The 23,858-nt window shown below is 41.8% G+C and overlaps 1 protein-coding gene across 3 annotated transcripts in view; it reads left to right on the top strand.

Moving 5' to 3' along the window:
* rarga (retinoic acid receptor gamma a) overlaps positions 1-23,416 on the top strand; it is a 36,876-nt gene extending 13,460 nt beyond the window's left edge. For 2 of the 3 annotated variants that reach the window (XM_020929864.2, XM_020929865.2), the window contains 7 exons: positions 16,685-16,833; positions 16,989-17,130; positions 17,708-17,871; positions 18,130-18,306; positions 18,577-18,781; positions 18,914-19,072; positions 21,142-23,416. In XM_020929864.2, the coding sequence (XP_020785523.1) occupies positions 16,685-16,833; positions 16,989-17,130; positions 17,708-17,871; positions 18,130-18,306; positions 18,577-18,781; positions 18,914-19,072; positions 21,142-21,503 (1,358 nt within the window). In that variant the 3' untranslated portion in view covers positions 21,504-23,416. Of the gene's footprint in view, positions 1-5,994; positions 6,492-16,684; positions 16,834-16,988; positions 17,131-17,707; positions 17,872-18,129; positions 18,307-18,576; positions 18,782-18,913; positions 19,073-21,141 lie in introns of those variants that run through there. The other variant, XM_020929866.2, reaches the window with a different exon arrangement.
* The last annotated feature ends 442 nt before the right edge of the window (positions 23,417-23,858 follow it).

The raw sequence follows: 23,858 nt of genomic DNA, 5'->3' as shown, positions 1-23,858 counted from the left end.
GGGGGTGATGTCCTACTGTGGTGGAATCCAAGAACACACCCAGTCAGGAAAACACACACAAGAAACTATAGACATATTCTTTCCACTGTCTTCTCTGTAACTTCTCTTGTTGAAAAAACAAGAAACAAGTGATCAGTGTGGAATTAAGTCTCCCAGCCCTGACAGCCCAATTCGTGTTGTTTTGATGGCTGGCACAAGTTAAAAGAAAGAAAACAACTATCAAACTGAGATGCAGGCAACCACATGCAGCTCTACCTCCTTAATGCTGACTTGTAGCAACACATCCACTCTGGTAGAGGTATCGCTCACAGGGTTAAGAGCGCACACTCAAAGCACTGCAGTGTAGGAGATTAAACCAGGCTCGGGTCAAAGTTTAAGTTGGGATCACTGTAACAATTAGTCTTGACTTGACTTAATGGAGCGAAATTGACATTCTGAAAAGGTGTCTCAGCAGACTTGCAATAAATAAACAATATGTATTTGAATGGTAACATATAGAACTAATTCAGTTATTTGTTTCTATTACATTTATCAGCAGTGCTAACTTAGCTTAAAACCATGCCTGTATTTTGTAAAAGACTCCAGAGTTTAAAAACATCACCTGCTATATGCTGGTAAAATATTTATAGGGCTTCCTAAGACATGGAATGTTATGAGACATTTTACTGACCACAGCTTTCTCCCCCTTTCTTAAAAAGGATTGCAAAAAAGACAAAAGGCATTGTTTTAGACGTCCCCATAAGTCTGGCTATTTCTACTTCATGTACTTGTTCTCCCTAAAAGCTGGAAGCCTGCTTATTGTTGGTAATGCTGTCTGTCGGTCTGCCCGATAGAAAAACCTTCCACATAAAGAGCACAGCATTTATTTTATGTGTGTGGTATCTGCCTTTGTTGGGTGTGTGGTGTGCCGACAGGTTGAAGCACCTCCCACGGTGGCACTCTGTTCTGGCACCAAACTGTCTTTGGAAATACCTGTTTTGCACAGGAGTGGGAAGAGTCAGTTGAGGAAGGCTGACAAAAGTGGACCGTGTGCACACCCACATAGATAGTTTTATAGTGGATGAAGAGAGCCTGCAAAAGCCCTGAAGTGACTTCCTTACATGTGAATCAAGCATGAACACATCTCACTAAGCATTTCAGTATGCATTACACTGCAACGTCTAATCTGTGTTTTTTAATGGAGTATGTTCATCTATTACAGGGTCTGACGGCTCTGCAGTGTATAGTGAGCCAGTTATCAGTTGATCCCACTCATTATAGGAGTCCTTCAAACAAACAGTTGGAAGCCCATTAAGGCCACTTACTATGTGATAACATCACCACTGAGCCCTGAAACACCTCTGTAAGCTTTCACCAATGAGGGCCGGAGCCCTGGCCCCGCAGCCAGCCACAGGGCTGTTTTCAAAAGCTAGTAGGTCATTTCCTTCCAGACCACATGGCCTGGATCAAAATCTCCTTGGTCTTTACTGGCCAGCTATTCCACGTCATTATTATGGCATCATTCTGAATGTTATCAACAGAGCACCTTAGCTTAGATATTGCATTTTTGCATTGAGCACATTTCATTGTTGCACAGCATTTCAAGTAGTGCATGAAAAGGACCAGAATGTTCCATCAGAAACTCAGATGAAGTGACATAATTAAAAACAGTCTCAGCATTCTCAAGAACACACACACATTTGAGGAGGTCCTCTTGGCCCTGGGAGGCAGATGCAGAACACCGCCATTTTCTGCATTCAAAAAGCAGAAATTAAAGGAATGTCAAATAGACAAATACTTTATTTTTATATTTCCCTATATGATATTTTATGTTTTATTAGTTCACAATGTACATATTGCGGTAATCTATAACACATTTGCAATCCTTGGCCTTGTTCATTTGTTTGTGTTGATGTGTAATCAAAGTAGTGCAGCCAGGCATATTTAACAGGAGCCTTTTTGGCTTTAATGCAAAGTTGTGATATCCATGCTTCAATCTTCTCATAGCTGATAATTAGCCTGAAGATGACAGCTCTGGCATTTTTATCTATTTTTTGACAGTGATTTTCCTGTAGCTATTTTTTGAATAGTAATACTGAGTGAGAACAGCTATTTGAACAACTATTTAAACATGTCTAATTGTGATTATTAAGTATAGTAATCAAATTAAGAGTATTTTATTTTAATTACTAGTTAAGAGACTGGGATATGGCCACATATTTTGTCATTTGCAGAGGACATAATATTCCATAATTTTCCAGAAATTGTGGCCTTTGTGATTTACTTATAGTACTCAAATTGTAGTTTTGGTTCTACTTTGCAGCCATAACTGAAGTTTAAAATTGTTGTTTGTTCAGAATGTTTGAATGATTTCATTATTGTGATATATTAAGTGGTGGCAATCAAATAGCAACACAGAATATTGATTTCTCTTTTGATATCTATCCAAACATTCTTAGCTCATCGTTTCTCTTTTCATCTCCACTTTCACCTTGGATTTCCTCTTGTTATCCCTTTTGAGGAACTTTGAGCCAATTTGCCTTAAGTACTGAAAACTGCTGAAACTTGTATCTAGTGTGTGCATGCTTGTGTCAGACTATATTCTGGCGAGCTGGTATTTATCACATTTTGGAGACTAAAATGTGAATGCACGTTCACATCATAGTGACCTGCCTTTCTTATCGGGACAAAATCAGGTCCCCATGATGTAAATCTTTCAGTATTAGATTTTAGATATGTTTTTAAATACTCAAGAAGCATCAAAACCCAACATGTGTGTGTGCATGTGTGCCAAGATAGTGAGCACAGATTTCAAGGAGAGGCCACAAAATGTATAACAGCATTGACATGATGACAGATGAAGATAAAGAAGCTACTACTAAAAATAGGAGGGGTCTATGCCGCTGAGGACACGTGCAAAGCTAAGAGTGTACTATGGCGAGTGGTGGGGTTGGGCCGTCGGAAGGTGTGGGAGGGCAAACAGCACCGCACGGGCCTCTGGGAATATGATGGTACTTTTGGCCGAGCTACTAAAAGATCCTTTTTCCTCCCAACTACATGAGTAGCAAAATGTCATGACAGAGAAGAGGGAAGCAGGGAAAAGTTTCTGATAGATGGCCAAGTCTGATAATGTAGTGAAAAGTAGCTCTTTCAGTCTTTCAGAGGGACTAGTGTCTGAACCAGTGTGGCTGCCTCTGATTAAGTCTGGACTCCTTCTCCAAGGGTCTCCTTTGAGTGTCTCTTCAGCAGTTTGAGTAGATATATTGTGAGAAAGCCAGATAAGTGACTCAGATTACATGTCTGCTCAAAGAACACATGTAAAACTAGAGGCGACAAAGAACACTACCATTTGTTTGTACACTTCCAATGTACAATGGCACAATTTCATTTCATAAAAAGCCTCTCAGAGTCATTAGGGAGTGACAAATACCATGCTTTGGTTTCTTTGAGTGAGGTCCGAGTGTAACCTGAGTCTGTGTGTAGTTTGCCGGAGCTGTGAGCTGGTGTTCAGTGTCTCTATCATCACTGGCAATCTGTTTCGGCACGTCCACACACTGCACATATGCTCTCAGCGGCTATGGAAAAGCCTGACATTCCTTTTAAAATCACCATGCTGAGTTTAGCACATAGGCATTTTAAAACAAGCTGGTTTTATTGCTTCACACTCTACTGCGTTGTTGACTAGCCGGCTAGAACCTGAATGACTATATACAGAGGAAGTGGCAACAATGTGTTGTATATGTCTTATCTATAATCAGCATCATAGTGTCAGACAGTAGTAAAGTCTCCCCCTGCCCATATAGAGTATTCAGTCCAACTTTATTAGGTTCTTTTTATCTCCGGGTCCACAAAGGTGTACAGTGTTTTATGGATTTCTCGAAATGTAAAAAAAAAAAAAAAAAAAAGCCATTAAGACAAAAAGGCCACAGTTGCACAAAGAGAGTGAGTTGGCAGCCACTGAAAATGAAACATGTCCAAAACTAGAAACAAAAACAGAGAACTTTGTCAACTTAAACAAATCATGCAGTCAGGAAAAAATGACCAAGGGGAACTTGATGAAATGGGGAGAGTATTTGCAGAAACAGAGGGAGAAAAAAGAATTAGATGGAGAGACTTGTGAGCCAGAGAAGGGCGGGCAGGATAAGTTTGGGGGGAAAGTTAGTGGCCCAGTGGGGGTTTCTTCTAGAGTTCAACCTCTGTGGCCAGGGAAGGAAGGGGTGGGGGAGCAGGGGGGCACTGGGTCTGGGTCAGCAGCAGTATGGAGTATGTGTAGATTAGATGTCTAAACTCTGTCTGTGAACCCTCTGAAGTCCTGCTTGTCTCTCTGCGCTGAGTGCCATACGCCGAGAGCCTGTTTTAGTGTAATTCAAGTCTCCAGCATCAAAACCCAGTATGGTGCATATTGACCTCATAAATCTTCTAAAACTGGTGTAATGTTGTATCATTTGTTTATGTTTTTACCCGTGAGCAACACATTATGTCACAAAGTACATTTAGACATGAGGGATTAGCTGCTCTCAGTTTCCAAAATGGCTGAAATAATAAGAGACATAAAGGAGATGAATGATGAGTGTGAGAATGCGTGTGGTTTGTTTCAGTCCCAGAGAGTTAATCAAAACATTTTCAATAGCATTGTAGTGTCTAAGAAATCATCTTTACAAATCCCTGTTTGGCCCTTAGCCTGTCCATACTTTGTGTCATAAAATGTCTACTTAATGACAAGACAGCTGGATGGAGAAACACATAAAAGAGCCGTTAAATGAGTTCCTTTGTATATGTGAGAAGTATGATCCCCACATGTGCACCAGCTTAAGAAAATAAACACACTCTGAACTCAACTGAAAGCCTTTGGGTCAATAAACATTTTAATCAAAATGGTTGAGAATGGGACCACATTGCATAGCATGGTTTCTTTCACCAGACAGGAAAAGGGTGAAGTGTTCATCATGGGGCCATGCTGTGTGTTTATGGAGAGCATAGCCAGCAGCACAGATTGACAGGAAATGGTGTCTTTTTTGCCTGCTGGGTCGTACCACTTGTGGCCATCTGACAGGGGGAGATGAATGCCTTGGACCTATAGAAATTTATTCTGTTATCATTTATCTCCTCCTCTATCACATGCTTTACTCAGTTCTGACCAGGGTCTATCTGTCTGCAGAGCAACAGTTAGGGCCAGTGACAGGCCTTTTAGATTGCCTATTGATTTCTGATAATTTACAGTCACTGTGAAGGCACTCCTCCTCAGGATGAATTTTCTGTAGTACTGTGAAAATATGTATTTAGCTACAATGTTGGTGCCTTTTTGTACACACATCCATGAAGGTAATATATCAATTAAAGGCACAAAATTGCCTTTTAATATTATTGTGAGATGTGATGTTACTGGAACGTCAACCAAATGCAGCTAACCTTACAGTATGTAGAAATTACGAAGATTATGAAGACACATGTTTTGATTTAAGTTAGCTTCAAAATAAAAGAGCAAATAGACCAGTTACGTGATGGGTAAATGTACTATGAGCACTGTCTGAGCAGGCCACCTCTCATTCATCATTATTTTAAATTACATCCAGCAACAGTAAGAGGAATGGCATGTGGATTGTGGATAGAACTGCTAAACAATATCCCTCAGATTTCTTTCTCACACTTGCATACTCTCAGCTTGCCTGTGTCTGGACTTTAATATGGTTATGATTAGAAACGGGGCTCAGGAAAAGAAGGGGAGGGTGCTCTCTGTTTACTTCAGGGGAACTTGGGAGGAGCCATCTAAAGACACAGAACAGATCTTTCTATGGGAGACCACATTGTTTTGTACTTGAATTTGATATTGACATAAAACACAAAGCAGCAACAGCAGAGACAAAGAATAGGGATAAAGTTTGTCCACCAACCAGTTCAGTGCAGATTCTGTGGGCCAACCCCCTCCCTCCCTCTCCCTCTGTCCTGGCCCCTCCCCTCTGGCATTCTCTGCCTTGCTCCGCCCCCTCATGTGTCGTCACGTTGAAGCAGTTGGTTTGCTCCGCTGTGTCTGGGACTCTGTGAGTGCTGTGAGAGGCTGTTATTTAGGTCTGTTACAGCAGACTGGGAGCAGCTAACCCAGGAGCAGGGGGAGAGTGGAGAGTCACATTCAGCTCATCGCAGTGAGGCACGAAGAAGACCTGCTTTCATCCAGCTGATAGGGGAACTCCGGCAGCATCGGCAGGGAGGCAGAAAGTGACAGTGAGATAAGTGAATCGAAAGGATTGTACGGCAGTGGTGCTGGAAGTGTTGTTGTTAGTGTGTGAGAGAGTAACGTGAGAACAGGAAGCGGGGCAGCACAGACAGAACTGAAATCTCATAGGGCTTTCTCTTAAGGGTGGGGGGTGCCATGTTCGACTGCATGGAGGCTCTGGGAATGGGCCCCCGTCAGCTGTATGATGTCACCAGCCGAGGTGCATGTATGCTGCGGAAGGCAAGTCCCTTCTTCACGGGGCTGGACCCTTTTGCTTGGACAGGCAGTGCCAGCGTTCAGTGTAAGTGGCATCCTATTTGTATTTCACGTGACATGGTCCATCTCTCTCTCTCTCTCATTCTCTCTCTACACCCAGCGCTGGTTTGTTTACCCCTCAGGGCTCGGGCCGAGGGGGTGTTGTCAGGGGCCACACAGGAAAGGCTTGGGACAGACAGTCTCCTCTCCCCCTGCCCACCGCCCCTCACAGCCCACAGCCAGTTTGAGCTGCTCAGCCATCTGAAAGAATCTCTCTGCTATGATATGATATGCACTGTGTGTTTCTGAGAGCCCTCATGTTTGAGTTCGTAGAGTCAAGTTTCACTGACTGTCTAAAACACTTTAGCTTTGACCTTGGTGTTGTATAGTAAAACATACAGGAACCAAAGAGGAAATGAATGGGTTAGTAACAGGAAGAGAAAACGCCTGACACATTGGATTTGTCATGCTTATCTAATCCTTCATTCAGATTTTTTTATTTGACAGTAGTATTAGGGCTTGTTTAAAAATATAAATGTTAAGCTTTCACATAGCCTTTCGCAGTCATCTTAGACCATAGATTTGTTTACACTGGTGGATAATGATATTCCTCCTGAGGCATGAATTAATAAGTGCATGAATTATTGACGTATAAAGGGTTGAATAAATTAGAAATGTGGAATGCATGTTGTCTTTAGAAAGCTCTGGGATGGCCTGTCCGGCTTTCTTCTCTTTCTTGCTTCATTTTTCAACTCCCTCTTTCCGCTGCTGACTTTAGACAGGACCAAACAACAGACCTGTCCATGGACATTGAAAACTCTGCTCTACTTCCATTGACTTCCAGGGGCTGCTGCTCTGTGAGAGGACATGTGAGAGTGGAAAAGTGGTGGGGGGTGGTGGGCTGTGGAGGGAGATGTGTGAACAGACCCAAGCCAGATAACACAGTGGAAAAAATTATCCAAGAAACAACACCAGGGCAGGGAACAGATAAAAGCTCCAGGCTGTTCTTGTTTGTGGGACCTTTCTATATTTCCTTGTAATGTTTTAGTATTTTTCTGTTTATTCATCCTCATGCTTTTTGTTCCTTTATCCTGCCTTTTGGTGGGAGTCATCTATCTTCATTAATCGTGAAGACACCAGCGTTTCAGTGGCTGTCATGCACACTGGCTAAGCTTTAATGAAGACGGATGCCCTGTCAGTGCAGACCGAGGCCAGGGGGGACTATAGCCAGCCCAGCCTGCTCTGCTCAGCTCAGGGAGTCCTGATGATAACAAGATGAGATTTGTTTATTTAATCAATCAGGCCTCTATGGCCTGCCTTTTAACCCATTCAAACACACACACACACACATATGCACATTTAAAATCAGCACAGCAGTCTCTACAAGTATATTTTTCTTCTGGCTCTGTCTCAGAAAATCAAAGAGATAGAAAAAGTCCAAAGAGCTGCCCTGAGGGCAGGAGAGCTGAGTGTAGCATAGCAGAGAAACTTGATGTGGTGTACTGTTTCAAACTGCCTCTGCCCAATAACCTTTGTAAACAAGGCTGCCTTATCCCACACAGGCACCATAATGCCTTCTTTAGTGAAGCAGTTGCCCCTCATTGTCCTCATCAATGTGCCTGATGAATTGATGTTTGAGTCTGATATCTCATTAAGCTGGCTCAGCTGCAGAACAGAGGGATCTGTGTGACCATAATATTGTCTTGGTTTGTAAAGAGAGTTACTTGGCCCAAAACTGGATTGTTCTAAAAATTGCATGCATAAGCATGTTAATGTTAAAAATGTTTATGTTCTGTGAGAAGAAAATGTTTATTCCTCAAAGGGCAGTAAATGAGCATATCCTATTGTCCTTGCAGTAAATTTGGTGTGGTGATAAGTGTCACCGCTGTTGGCCATTATCCAGGGACAATCGCAGGACTTAAAAGTATGTGGTCAGTTTTCCTGTTTTTTGTTCACCAGTGGGAGACCTCAATGTCAGAGGTTAGTGAGAGGCTACGGCCTGGCCAATGTCAGATCTACACCATGTGTGGCAGCCTTGTCAGCACACTGAAAGAGAGAGCTCTTCCACCAGTCCGGCTTGTGTAATGCTCTTAAGTGCCTTATGCCACAGAGCTGATACTACATCTGAGCTGCCCCATATGTACGGATAATGGACACTGATTTAGTCATATGTCAATGAGAACTGAATTAGTCAACTGCTAGAGAAGCCATCTGAGAGAACCCATCCAGAGCCATCCCCTCTCAGTCAATGTTCATTTGCTTAGAAAAATGAGGCAATTACACTTAGTAGATCGCCAGGGTCAGAACAAGGGGAAGTGGGTTTTTCTCACTAAACATGTCTCTACCTTTATCTTTTTGGACCAAAGTTTGACTTGTAATTGTGATTCTCTGTGATAAACATTCACATTTAGAGGTGTGGCTGTGACAGTGCTGAAAAAGACTGACCCTACCACACTCCTCTTTGTTTGTCCTAATGCGCCACAGTGATGTGAATTACACAGCTAATTGAAATGAGAATATTTCACAGAAGAATCCTCTGTGAAAGAATAGCTCTTCTGTCACTGCTGGCACGCTCTTGCCCCCAATTTTTTGTCCTTCTGATGGAGGTCAGCACTTATTTCATTATAATTACAAAAGATTCAATTAAAAGATTAAAATGCCTCAGGGGGCAGTGCTGAAAAAAGATATATAATTTAGGGTGGCAGCATGTGAGAGTGTAATAGGACTCTTATCCAAGTAGTTGTAATAAGGACTTGTCAATGTTGTTACATTTACGTCAGCCAATTTGATTCTGTTGAGATAATGTCCAGTGAAATATGTTGGAAGTTAAAACGTATTGAGCTGTCAGCTGGTCCAAGGCTGCTGAGTAGAAAATGATATGACTGAAAGTGAAAAAAAAACAAGTCTCTGAAAACAATTATGCCAAATAGCTCAATGACCCCTTGCTATTATTCAAAGGAAATTGAATCAAGATCAAAGTCCAGTGGGAATGACATAATTGAAAGCTGTTTTTTGTTATGGTGTGGATCCTGATCGCTCATTAGATCCTTGTAAGCAATTCTGAAAATAACTATACTCGCTAATAAAGGTGAGCTCTATATCAAATTGCCACTAATTTTGTGAATGTTCTTTTGAAAATGAAACAAAACAAAACTGAAGCTCTAGGCTTTGGCCTTTAAATAAAAAAAAAAGGCCTCTATACAGCATAGAACTAACCCTGGTGTTTGGTGTGTGGCTTCTGGATTAAGTAAACTCATATATGTCATTGTATTAAATGTTTATGTACAAGTGTATATAGCTGGCATTGAGAGGCCATACAGCTGTGTCAAAGTCATGCACGGTGCTGGTTGGGATTCCTCAGGCCTGTGCTAGAATCCACGTCTGCTCTAATAACAGTTTATAGCCCTTCAGCAGCGTCAGTCGCACGGCTGTAAATAAAACAGCCATGTGGACTGAGAATGTGACACCTCAAAAGCACTTTATCCTCTTTCTGCCTGCCTTTTAGTTAACAAATGTTATGAGAAAGAATGTCTATAGGCACCAGCATTGACAAAAGCTGGCAACAACTTTCAGCACTTGTAGATTAGAAAAAGTGGACTTTTGTTAGTCCTTGCACAATAGCATGATGGTCACAGGGGTATTGTGACTGCCCACTCTAATACCCATGTCTGGCTGCTGCTTTTGTAGCTGTTTACTGATACCAGTTCTCTGCCTGACAGGCACTTTTGACTTTGTAAAGAAGTGTGGGCCTTTGGCAGGTCTTGTATGGATGTGACCATGATGCCCTTCTATGTCACAGAGCATGGATTTTGGCATAGCGAGTAGCATGCCATATACAGTTGCACATGTATGCTTAGTGTGCATAGTGTAGGCCATATAGCAGAATGTCAGTTGGAAGCCATGTGTGAGGCGTGTGAATAGAACAGTTCTGTTACGCCTGTGTTATGGACTGACGGAATGGCTCGAGCGTTGCCATGGGGCTCAGTGTTATGAGAAGCAGAGGGCCTAGGCATCTAAGCCAGGACTAGAGACCCACACAAGCCCACCTGTATATTCTGTGTAAGTGGCCACATGTTTCTGACAACATTTGGCAAGAAGAGGTGTGTGGGACAGAAATGGCAAGGCTCAGGGGTGGGGAATAGTAAAAGAGGAGAGGGCCAGGGAGGATGGGTGGGTGCTGTTTTCACTGCAGCATTAGTCAAACTCTGCCACTATGCATACATGCAACTGCCATGACCACTTTTGTGGGGATGATGCATGAGATCATTTGTATACTTATAATAGATCATTTGTTTTTGTTCTTACTCGCCTGTGTCTGTCTGCACTGCATCCACGCTGTGTATTTTCCCTGTATCATTACTGAAGGAGAACAGGTGTGAGGCCGTGTGTCCAGCTGACTGTGTGTCTAGAGCTGACATTTTAGGAGTGTGTCCATTTCACTTTGTGAAAACATGAAAGTCCAAAGAAAACCTAATGAATTTGTGGTTTCAGTCTAAGAAAGAAAAGGAGTATGTTAAAAGGCGTGATAATGATTGATAATGTGCAGGCACCGGTATTGGTATTACTATTGTTTGGGGCAGTGTCTGTTACTGTACTATAATGTACTTTATATTGGTTTCCTGTTCAGTTGGTGTTTCTAGACAGGAATGCCCACAACTTGCGTGGAACCTCCCACGCCTAAAAGGAAATTAATCAAAGTGAAATGTGTATGCATGATTTTTTTTTTTGCTATCTACAACCCCTTCTTTCACCAGTGTTTGGTAACACATTTGCAGTTTTTTGCCAAGCCAAAATGAAAAACTCATAGATTCATATCTGCTCTGATAATACTCAAAGTAGAAGTTTCTCACAATTATTTCTGCTTCTGATTTTCATATACCAATCAATGCCAGTTGAGGTGCCTGCAGTTTGACAAATGACTAAGACCTTTTCAGCATGACTGAAATTGATTATTGTGCTTATGTTTTGACTCAAAAAACGGCAGATTCATTTTAGAAACTAAGTTATGCAAATGCAGTTATCTATCTTTAAATTTCACTTTGTGATACAGTCTTGTGCTTTTACTTATGTAAGTCCCTAAAGAGGAAATCGTTTGTTTGATAAGTGCACACGCCTGAGCAGTTTCATCACCAGTTTATTTGCATCTTGTTCATCCCAATAAGATCTTCAGAGGCTTTGTGTCTGGTGCTTCCCCAGTGAGGCAGAGTCAATACTACTGTTGTTGTTTATGTTATCCTCCTTTTCCTTCACTTCCTCTGACAGTGCAGGCTGCAGCTCCGGACCTAGGCTACTTCTACTTTTGTGAGTTTCTATTGTTATAGAAAGGAAGCAATAGCAATTGAACGAGCGTTAGCGGCTGTGCCAGAGACAGACAGGTGAGAGCCAGGGCTACAGATGGTGAGAGGAAGTCTGGGAGGCTGAGAAACACACGGAGGATCAAAGAGACAGGCTTCCCTCGATGACTCTCTGCTCTCTCACCACGCCTGTCTGCTTCTGCCCTCTCTAACCACTTCTTCGCCTCTCTGTGAGTTGTCTTTGCCCCCGTGACATGATCAATGACCCAGTCCTTCACCAGATTGCCAGGTTTGGGTTCAAGCTCCAGTCACATTAGCAGAAGAGCAGTGTTTCTCTGCCTAAGTCTTCTGGTGGGCAGACGAGGAGTCAGCTGGAGCTCTCCACAGGGATGAGGGGACACATTTTTTTCCAAAGATCTGCACTTGACTGTCTGCTTTGCCCCCACACGAGCTGTAAAACCTAAAAACTTCAGCCCTTTCATTGTAATTCAGTTTCCTTTCATTCTGACTTGCCTTTTTAATACCTCCTTCCTTGGATTTTGCACAGGGGTATTTGAAGGAAACTTTGCAAAGTTCATGAAGTACAAGCAAGAAGTGGGCACGACCTGTTTTTTTGACTAGCTTGTTTGGTGCAGGAAGAGGGGGGTGTTTGCTGCCAAATGTTAGCTTGGCTGGCTGCTTCAAGAAATATCAAAAGGCCCTTTATGAGGTGCTGTAAAGAAGAAAGGGTGTTTTGAGAGCGCCACTGGACTGCTAGGGTAATTCCACTTTCTAAAGTGTGCCCTCTGGTCAGAAGCTTATCCCACCTGCTGCCTTCCTGCCCTGCTCCACTTGAACACTTTCTTTAGATATAGCTGTTTATCACATTGTATTCATAGTTCTGTAAACATGTAAGACTGCTAGAAATACATTCCAAGACTTATATTTTTTTGTATTTATAGTTTGCTATTTGCCCCTTTTCATAAATTGTGTTAAACCTTGCATGTGTGAGCCCACTAAAGCACACCTCTTGTTAAGTCTACTGGCCTTAAAGGGGCATTCAGGAGGCCCACTTTACAAGACCATGGCTGTGTGTGCGTGTTTCGGCCTCAGTAATGAGCTTTCTGACAGCTGTTGAAAGGTGATACAGCTCAGCACCTCTAATGAAAGCATCCCCCTTCTCCTCAATAAATGCATTCCTCTCTTCCTGCCTCAAACTTTAGTTTTTACATGTACAGCAACCATTTTACCAAGAAGGCAGTATTGTTTGGCCTATGGAAAAATGCCATTTTACAAAGGTGTAGGATCAAGGGACACATACAAGTGATCACAAAAGCAGTGAGATCCTCCGGAAAGTGTGCTACTTAAAAGAGGAAGGAAGCACGTCTGTGAGACCTTGTAGCAAAAGCCGCAGAGGGATGGCAGGAAAACGTAGGCAGAGTGCAGAAAGGAGATTGCTCACAGAGGCGTGGTCCTTTAGTTCTTTTACTGAATAAGTCTGTCATATTTGTGATGCTCATTCATAGTGCCCTGCGGAGTTGTATGCTTTGCCAAGGCCAAGGGCACCATCAAAGGGCTCCATCAATTGTGCCAGCAAGTGTTCCAGCCCACTGTTCACTATCCCCTCAATCTGCTTTCCTTCTGCCATTACAGTCTGCCCAGTACCACCCCTCATTTCACACTAAGGCCTTTACTCTGTGCCTCTCTTACATGCTAACTCCAAGTCACTTCTTTACTGCTCTGCACATTTGACAAGAACATGCAAGGTTTATGGCTGGTTTCATGCAAACAAAAAGCCCCAAACATCTATGCTTTTACATGAGCTAGGAGGCAATGCCAGCTTCATGCATACTTTGAGACAATATCATGTTTGTGACAAGTCCAAGTATCCTGTTAGGAGTAGCATACATTTGCAACTCAAATACAGGCTGCTGAGAGTGGGCACACACAAATGACATACACTCCCTCATGTATTTCTGTACAAAGCTCTGTTCTCACTGGCACAATGAAAACAGCTTTCAAGTTTGATCACTCGTGCCTAGACAGGGCTTTGAGAACACTGTCCTAGTCAAGATCCAATCACACCATCAAGTCACGTAGACAGACTCTGCAGGCCTATTGTGAAAGAATACTTGTTACTCTGCCAGAATGTCATATGCTGCTCCGTTAAAAGCGGCATATTGCAACACAAAACAGAGCTGCACAGTCATGCCTTTGCACACATACATTAGTAACACTCTCTCTTTCCAGTTGGGTGAACAACAGGCAGCCTCAGTGTTTTCATAAAGTATGTTGTTTTTTTTTATTATCATCTGCCATTTTTTTCATAATCTACCCTATTCTGATGTCTGAAATTACTTTTAGTAGGGACTTTTAGTAGCCCATTGACTTGACCTAGAATCTAATGTAATTGACCTAGTTGGAGTCACCTTTAGCGAAACAGCTATTTCTGTCATGTGCAGTAACATTTCACTGCTAATGAGGTTGATGGGAATGATGGACTGTGACTCTTTGGAAGTGCCTGAATAGATGGTAGACATTCACTTGGAATTAGATATCATCCTCCTCTTGTATGCATGTGTGGAGCTAAAGACCAGTGAATAGTGTCTGTGTATATACTGTATGTGACGGGGATTAGGTCTGGTCAGTGCAGCTGGGCCACTTGAGCAGGGAGAGCATTGAGAGAAGGGATTATGAAGTAAAATGATACTTAGCAGGAAATGAACAGTGGCTCCTGATAACTTCACTATCTCCCCATTTCTGTTGTGTTCTCCTGTTGAACAAGAGCCAGCACCCTATCCGCTCTTCACATCTCACCCGTCCATCAGCACCCTGCAGGACTCAAATGGCAGATTGTCATGCAAATTGTGGCCCCAGACCTCAGAACGCTGATAAGGAGGGCCTCTCATTTCAGTGGGCTTTGTTTTCTAAACAGCGATGAGCCCAGTAAAGGAGACTGGGGAAAGGGGCTGCAGTGCTTATCTGAATGCACTCTCTCTGTGGTGCCTACGGGTAAGTGGTGCGGGGCGTTTTGATTGAGCCATCTCAAAAGGAGAAGGGACAGGAGTCAGGTTCCCTGGCACAAACCAGGTTCCACATGTTAGCAGGGCCTGAAGTGAGTCTTTCTCTCAGAGGCCCCTCCATTTAGACAGTGTCCATCAATGTTTGTTACTTGACGCCACATATGGTTTGTCCTTTTCTAAAGGCTTGTCAGCACTGGGTCTGGAGCCTCATTTGCTGCTGTTATTATTGCATAAACAAAGAGGTTCATGGCACGTTCAGAGGGTTTCTGTTCTCCCTCTGACCCTGCGGCTTTGTTACTTTCTGGTCTAGGAGATTTGAGAAGCTCTGAAGAAACATTCACCAGCCCCAAACTTTAGGTTTTAGATTGATTTGCACATTTGGCTTTTGGATTGGTCTTAAAACTAATGGAAAACATATTTGCCTCCAGCAAACTGAAGCTTTCAAAGGAAGAATTTCAATGGATTCTGAATTGTCAAATATAAAACACATATGAAAAACAGATGTGTGAGCAGCAGGCAAAAAATGAAAATATGAATATGTCTGATATACTTCTGTTAGTACCATTAATGAGGTAGCTGGCTAGGCGCAGCATCTGTAGCCGTAGTGGTAATGGTCATCTTGGTCTTGAACAAGACTTGCCCTCAGGAGCACTCCCCCCTGTGTTTTTTTTTTTTTTTTTAAATAAAATTCCTTTTTTATGCTTCTTTTTCTTCTTTTTGAAGTCTCTCCTTTCTTGTAAAAAGCCAAGCTGGTGGGTTTTGCCTCAGCCTTGGGTGTGAGAGAGCAGTGGGGAGGGGTGTGTAGGTTAAGTTTAGGCTAGCCCTCTATGCTTTCCATTGAAGGTACGGGGGGAGGTGGGAGCAGTAAAAGTTAGAATTTTAGAGCCTCCCTGTTTTTTATTTTATGATTGGCTTTTTTTACGGGCTAGGAGCTACAGCTGGTGGTGTGAATAGCTGCCCAAGGTGACCGAGTCCCAATAAAGTGTAGGCCAGCCGGGCTGGGGCCTCCAGTCCAGCCATGGGACCGCCTTTATAGGCCGCCTTACGAGCCAAGGCCTCTATTAAAACCTGGCAGGGCTGCACTGAGGAATTTAGGGCCAGGAAACAAGAGAAAAATAGGGTTTGTGTGTCAAGGGGTGGTGGGATGCAGAGCTAGAAGGGGGGTTGAAGTTTGAGGGTGACCAAGGGTGAAAGTTGAAAGAAGTGCTGTTAGGTGAGAGGGGGGGCAACATGTGTGTCTGAGTTTGTGCAGGCTAGCATGTGTGATGAGGCCTGGTCTTATGAAAGTGTATGCAGCAGCTTATGTTACTCGGGTGAAGTATGGAATCCATACATTGCAGAGTTTAATGTAAAAGAGTGTGTGTAGGTTTCACTTGAGAGTACAATGAAGCATAATGTACCATTGCAGCTATGTGACTCAGTGTGTCGCTGATGTCACAGGCTATTCTACTTTCCCATAAAGCCTCACCAGCTTTGCGTTCATGTGACGTGGATATGCAGAATGCAAAGGAGATGTGTTGTAAGCGGTTGTCAGGCTCTGGAATGAGGAAGGGCTTGCTTCGACTGCTGGCTGTAACACTAAATCTTTTACCTGCTCTTATCACTAAACCTGTCAGTAACTCTATTTTATGCTCCTGTTTTGTCTCTGCTGTCACTCACTCATTCCTCCTTTTTCAGAGTTTTTACACAAAGAGTCATGTGCTTTATACTTGTTAGCACTGCGCCTTAGGGTGGTAATTGTAAAGTTGCAAAGCAGTGGAGACTGATATTCTTTTGCTATTTATTTGTCTTATCTTGCTCATCTTGTTCAGCAGAGTTTAAACACAAATATGTGAATCTAGGGAGAAGCAAAATGTCTTGTTAGCTGCATATTGAACTGGTATAAAGCCAGTAACCAAGCATGAGGCTTTTATACTGACCCAGTTCTTATTTCTTGTCCACAGCGGTGGAGACACAGAGCACCAGCTCAGAGGAGATGGTCCCCAGCTCCCCATCTCCACCTCCTCCACCTCGTGTCTACAAGCCCTGCTTTGTGTGCCAGGACAAGTCCTCAGGGTATCACTATGGGGTCAGCTCCTGTGAGGGCTGCAAGGTGAGGAAAACTGTCAATTCAGAAAAATGGATACTCATCACACACTCTACCAAAATGTCTGTAACATGGTCTAGATAATTTCTTTGCAAACTGCACAATAATGACATATAGATTATTTATTTTCCCCTATTTCTTTTCTCTGCTTATTTCTTCAGGGTTTTTTCCGTCGCAGTATCCAGAAGAACATGGTATACACTTGCCACAGAGACAAGAACTGTCAGATAAACAAAGTGACACGCAACCGCTGCCAGTACTGCCGCCTACAAAAATGTTTTGAAGTTGGCATGTCCAAGGAAGGTGAGCGCTGTACAACTGAAAAAAAATTAGAAATAATAAATAAACATTTTTTTGTAATGAATGTTATTAGTTGTAGACTGGCAGGACAACATTTGTTTTTGTATTTAGACTTGAATTAATCTATTGGTAATTATGCCACTCCCTAGGAAACTATGCAATAGAGATAGAGGTACTGCAAATGAGGAGTCTACATGGGGTGGTGTTCAGGGTGAGGCAGGGCACTGTACCAGTCATATGACTAGTGACAAAATCATTGTGACTTCCTGTTTAATCACCAAAAATAACACTGTTACGTAGCTCAAGCACTAGTTTTATTCATAACAGTTACATTATGATAGCTCCATCCACACTTGTGATGTCCATGCTAAAATGGCAGTTACTTGTCCCTCAAAGTCCAGAGATGATGTATGTGGGTGTAATGTTTGTGTGGGATGTGTGTTAAAACCGGGATCACATTGTGCCTTTGCTATTACTGGATATCCTGAGAGGAAGGAAAGTATGGGAGGAGGGGACTTGGAGGGACAGAGTGTAGTTGTGACTTTTTTTCTTAAATGTTTATTTTGTTGTCTTTACGTAGCGGTGCGTAATGATAGAAACAAGAAGAAAAAAGAAGTGAAGGAGGAGGTGGTGCTTCCAGAGAGTTATGAACTCAGTGGAGAACTAGAAGAGCTGGTCAATAAAGTGAGCAAGGCTCACCAAGAAACCTTCCCATCACTCTGCCAACTTGGCAAATACACCACGGTAAGTTATACAGTGTATACTGTGTAAGCTATTTAGTGTGGCTATAGCAGAGCTGTAAATTTACCATAGCGTTCCCAACATAGTGGTGGCCTAACTAATTCAGTTCCCCATTAGACCATCTGTGTGGCCTCGGGATGATTGATGCAACATGTAAATGGATTTTGTCCTTGACTGATGTAAAATGTAAATGTGCTGTGTGCCCAATGTTCCCTCCACCTCTACTACCAAGCTGATGTGAGGCTCTTTGTCTGTACACAGAACTCAAGCTCAGACCACAGAGTCCAGCTAGACTTGGGGCTATGGGACAAGTTCAGTGAGCTCTCCACTAAATGCATCATCAAGATCGTGGAGTTTGCCAAGAGATTGCCTGGTTTCACCACCCTCACTATCGCAGACCAGATCACTCTGCTCAAGGCAGCTTGCTTGGATATTCTGGTACAAAACTATTCTTTATTGTTTTTTTGTTTTTTTTCCCCCAGAGAATGGGTAAACTGTTCAGTTAACAAGAAATAGGAACTGTAGAAGTACTGCCATCTAGTGGATAAAAAAATACTTCAAATTGGGTCACTTATGAGAGTAAATATTAAGAATGTAAAATCTAAATGATCACATAATAATGTAGTAAAATACAATTTTGGTGCAATTGTTTAGGTAATGCTATTTGTATAATTATGAACTATTGTGTCTCATGTGTGTTTGTTTCAGATGCTGAGAATCTGCACACGTTACACACCAGAACAGGACACTATGACCTTCTCTGATGGTCTAACTTTAAACAGAACTCAAATGCACAACGCTGGCTTCGGACCTCTCACAGACCTAGTGTTTGCCTTTGCTGGCCAGCTTTTGCCCTTGGAGATGGATGACACAGAAACTGGCCTCCTCAGTGCCATCTGCCTCATTTGTGGAGGTACTACACCATCATGTGCTCAGTGCTCATTCAGAATACATAATAAAAAGTTATACACAATATAGTTAAGCTGAATCTCAAAAAAAAAAAAAAAAAACTTAAATTGCGTGTGCTTTTTGCATCTTTCATCAGATCGTATGGACCTGGAGGAGCCTGAAAAAGTGGATAAGCTTCAGGAGCCTTTGCTGGAAGCACTGAAGATCTATGCCCGACGAAGACGCCCTAACAAGCCTCATATGTTCCCCCGAATGCTCATGAAAATAACAGACCTACGGGGAATCAGCACCAAAGGTTACTATCACATCAAAATTCTTTGTTAATTACACATTTTGAATTGTGTGACTATATATATATATATATATATATATATATATATATTAGTGCTGTCATGCGATTAAAAAAATTGAGAGATTAATTAATTATGATCTGTAATTAATTAATCTAATTAATCTCATTTTAATCTCACCTAAAAATTGCTGAGAAAAGCCTTCAATTTGAGGTATTTTTCATTTAAATTCATTATTACATTATTGTTGCAGATCAAAAGACTAATATAGATTTAAAAAAGTGACTTTATAAAGTAATTTATTGTTTAACAAATCTCTCCAAATTGGCTGTTGAGCCCAAGTCTCCATGAATAAGAAACTGTTTGTTGTAAAGTAGCAAAGACGAGGAAATCTGAACATAATAACTTTTGTCTACTTAAAGACAATAAAAAGTCCAGTCTTTCCTTAACCATAATAAAAATATTATTGATAGAGAAATGCTTTATATATGAGATCACTGGTTTTAGTCCTGGTTTAGACCTGGTTTAGACCTACTTTAGTCCTAGTTTAGTCCTGGAATGGATTAATCCTGGTTTTAGTCCTGGTTTTAGTTCTGGTTTAGTCCTGGTTTAGTCCTGGTTTAGACCTGGTTTAGTCCTGGTGTTAGTCCTGGTTAAGACCTGGTTTAGACCTGGTTTAGACCTGGTTTAGTCCTGGTTTTAGTCTTGATGTTAGTTCTGGTTTAGAGGCGCACAGGAGGAAGCGCAGTTTACGCCGTGTACGCGAGAAAACACGATCCACACGCGGCTCACGGGAGGACAGCGATGTCCGCGCAGTGTCTACGGAAGGAAACGTGGTCCGCGCGTTCTCAGGTTAATGACGATGATGAAGGTGTGTGTTTGTTTGTGTGTGTTTGTGTTTGTGTGTGTTTGTGTGCGTGTCCCCTCATGTGGCAGGTCACTATAGGACAGTAGTGCAGACATCATGAGCCTATGCAGGTTGTTTTCAGACGATATTATATTTGTTATTTTCTTTTATATTTCACGTCGGGAGAATAATTTCCAAGACACGAATGTGTTTTTCCCTGTGCACTGCTGCCTCTGTTCTACTGGCTCTTTGACCTCGTCCATTGTGCGACTGATGCCGCCAACGTTAACATGACGTTTACATCGCTGTTACTGCGCGCGTTTTGTGTGGCTTTCCGGCAATGAGTGGAATTACCGAAATAAAAAAATGTATAAATGTGTCCCAACAACACATAAAAACAGGTTTTATAATAAAGAAACTCACATACAGAAACACTAAAGTTAGAGATTAAAAATTAGATTAACGCGATTAAAAAACATAACGCGCTAAATATGACTGTAATTAATTAATCGCAATTAACGCGATAATTTGACACCCCTAATATATATATATAAAAAATGTGTTTCTCACCTTCCACGGTGGTAGGTCTCTCTCACCCTCATTCAGCTCGGGTCCTCTACCAGAGGCCTGGGAGCTTGAGAGTTCTGCGCAGTATCTTTGCTGTTCCCAGTACTGCACTTTTCTGGACTGAGATGTCCATTGTTTTTCCCGGTATCTGTTGTAGCCACTCTTCCAGTTTGGGGGTTACAGCCCCGAGTGCTCCGATCACCACAGGCACCACTGATGCCTTTACTTTCCAGGCTCTCTCCAGCTCTTCCTTGAGCCCCTGGTATTTCTCTAGCTTCTCGTGTTCCTTTTTTCCTGATATTACCATCGCTTGGTATTGCGATGTCAACCACCACGGCTCTGCTCTGTTTCTTATATATATATATATATATATATATATATATATATATATATATATATATATATATATATATATATAATTAGTCATAATCTTGGACAAAACTACAAAAGAGACAAAGGCCTTTGGTCTTCACTTTTAGCAGTAATCCAGCCAGCAAACAACAAAGAACCAATGAGAAGAAACAAATGACAAAATTTGTTCTCTCAGTAAAATTATATATAAATCACACTCTGAATTATCTATTAAATCATTCAAACATTTTGTAACTACTGGCATCTGAACTTTGTGGAAAATCTTATCTCTGCCTTGTCTGTGTTCAGGTGCAGAGAGAGCTATCACCCTGAAGATGGAGATCCCAGGGCCCATGCCTCCGTTAATCAGGGAGATGCTCGAGAATCCGGAGGCCTTTGAGGACCAAACAGAGTGTAACGACAGCCCCCCTCCTCCCCCTCCACCACCTCCTCCGCCTCCAGCTTTGGTTCTCAAACAGGAAGCTGAGGATGAGGATGACAGCTGGGCTACAGAGAATGGCAGTGAGCCATCTCCAGAGGAGGAAGAAGAGGATGATGATGATGAGGGGGATGATGAGCGGGACAGGTGTTCGGACAGTGATGGCGAATCCTGGGGCCCTTTGGAGCCCTTAGATGGGTCAAGGAAAAGCCTTGGTGGGAGGGCACAGTAAACATTGTTTTTTTTATAAACATACACATTGTTATAAAGATTTACAAACTCACTGTGCTGAGAGAAAAGAATCAATCACACTTTCACCTCAAAGATGCTGGCCTTTCCTTCCCCTCTCTCTTTGCACATCAGTGTCCCCCGCTGCAGGGCACAACAGAGCCTTATGTGTATAGACACTCCTAACTCAGGCCACATGGTCCATGACAAGTGAACTACAAGAAACTGTAAAGGAGAGCAGACAGAAAACTATATAAACTCATGGCATTAGCCAAGAGGGAAGTGAACGCAACACAAAGCAGATAACCTCTTTGAGAAAACTAATTTCCTTTTTTCAATGTTGTTGTTCTTCATGTCATAATAGGGAAATGGCCAAACCATATACCAGCAAGAGACGCTGATGGATAACAACAAAGCACATTTGTCTAAAGAAAACAAGAGTACTGGGGAAAACCAAATTGAGTATGCTAATCTATGTTATTGTGGTTATTGCATTTGAATATTGTTTTCTATTGTTTTTTTTTTCATTCTATGAATAAGTTCTTGCATATCTACGTATATAACATTGTATTTTGTTTTTATTTGTTATTCTGGTTATATATATATCAACCCTCTAGACTTAATAAGCTTTCCTGTGAAAATATTCACAGGGAAAGAAGGGTAATCAAAACTGGCTGGGTCTTCCTTAATGGCTACTCGCTTAACAGGGGTTTATATGGGCACTTTTGCTCAGTTTGGATGTCATGATAATCAGCATAGAGGACTGTTCTTTTGTTACAGTTACACAATTCATTTGATCAGGGAATTACCATAATATAGTTTCAGCCAGCGTATGATCACTATGGAAAATAATTGTGCCAAAGTAAAGAAAGTCATCTTTGGATAAACTTTCACTTCAGCCTGCGCACTAATGAAAATCCCTTTCATAGACACACTCCTTTTCTCTATCCTTAGCTGTTACAAGTGTGCCAACCTGACAATTTTATTACAGAATCTTACACTTGAACATATATGTAGCACTTTGTGGTATTCAAGTAAGGCACACGTTGTTTCAAGAGTATGTTTATGTCCCTCTATACAATCAAACTTTGAGCACTCCCTAATGATGTCACAGGACAAAACACACACATTTACAGTTTATAAAATCCTACTTGTCTTATGCAATGCTTCAAGACATATGCAAGAAGTAAAACCAGGAATTTTCTTCTTGAATGACAGTATGGAATCCGACTCAGGGCGTTTCATTAGGACCAAACCCTAGCAGTTTGCATGCTAGAAACTGGCAATATTTATATGTGTATTAAGTTTTAATCAGCTCAATTACCCTTTTTCATGTATATACTTAGAAGGTTACAGAAAACCGTTAATAAGAGGTCAACATCGTCACCAATGCTGCCCAGCTTCCATGTGCTTGCACTGGCATTCCTGCAGCAAACTGCCTTCTCATCTAAAAAGCCATCTTTATGTGTTTCTTGTGAATATCCCACTTCTCTAAAAGCAGCTCTATGTGGAGGGTTATATGGGTTTTCATGTATCAATTTCTTTATTGCCAAAATGTCTGGCTGGGAAAGCACAGATGATATACGGAGGCTTTTTCTGCCTCTCTTTGAAGCAATACAGACATTTGTTTCTGTAGCAATGAGAGTTCCCATCTCACAAATTAGGCAGGTCTCATCATTGTTGAGTGTGTGTAAAGTATGCGTGAATGCTGTTACATTTTCGCCATGGAGTGAATGTTCTTGGTTGGTGCTGTCACACATGAACTGTGTGATTTCCTCATTGCTTTCTTGTTGTTATTATATTGTTTTTTGTTAGTTCTGGCGACATGGCCAAGGTGTTGTTAACTCTTTTTGTTTATGTCATACAAAGAAAAGCCATATAAACAGGCACAATAAACTTTTGAGATATTATTCAGTATATCTGTCTTATTGTTACTATTATTGTTACTTAGTACTTTTTAACAAATTAATTTAATTATTAGCCTATTGAATGGAAGTTTTAAAATACAAATTCAAGTTAAAAATGACTGCACCTATACCTCTATTCCAATGCTGTTGAGTGATGTCACTAACGGTAATACATCATTTCAACTCTTTGCAGGTTCTCGCAATACGAATACACACCAGTAGAGGACGCTCTTGCACTACTAGCCGCTCCATTGTGCGAGCTGCACGGAGCCATGGACGATAGGTTGGTTGGGTCACATGAAAAAGATGGGCGCACCGGCCCATAAATCACGCCGCCTGCAGAACAAGGACATCAGATCAGTTTGCACCCAAGATGCTCCCTTTGTAACTTGATGGATTCAGTATTGTAGCCAATACCTGAAGTCCTAATGCTATAGCAGGCTTTTCGAAGG

Source organism: Boleophthalmus pectinirostris, unplaced genomic scaffold (genome assembly GCF_026225935.1).
Source record: "Boleophthalmus pectinirostris isolate CB_2022bp ecotype Guang Dong unplaced genomic scaffold, ASM2622593v1 HiC_scaffold_8, whole genome shotgun sequence".
Lineage (NCBI taxonomy): Eukaryota > Metazoa > Chordata > Actinopteri > Gobiiformes > Gobiidae > Boleophthalmus > Boleophthalmus pectinirostris.
Note: the sequence above shows the minus strand (reverse complement) of the source record. Positions and strands in the feature narration are given on the sequence as shown.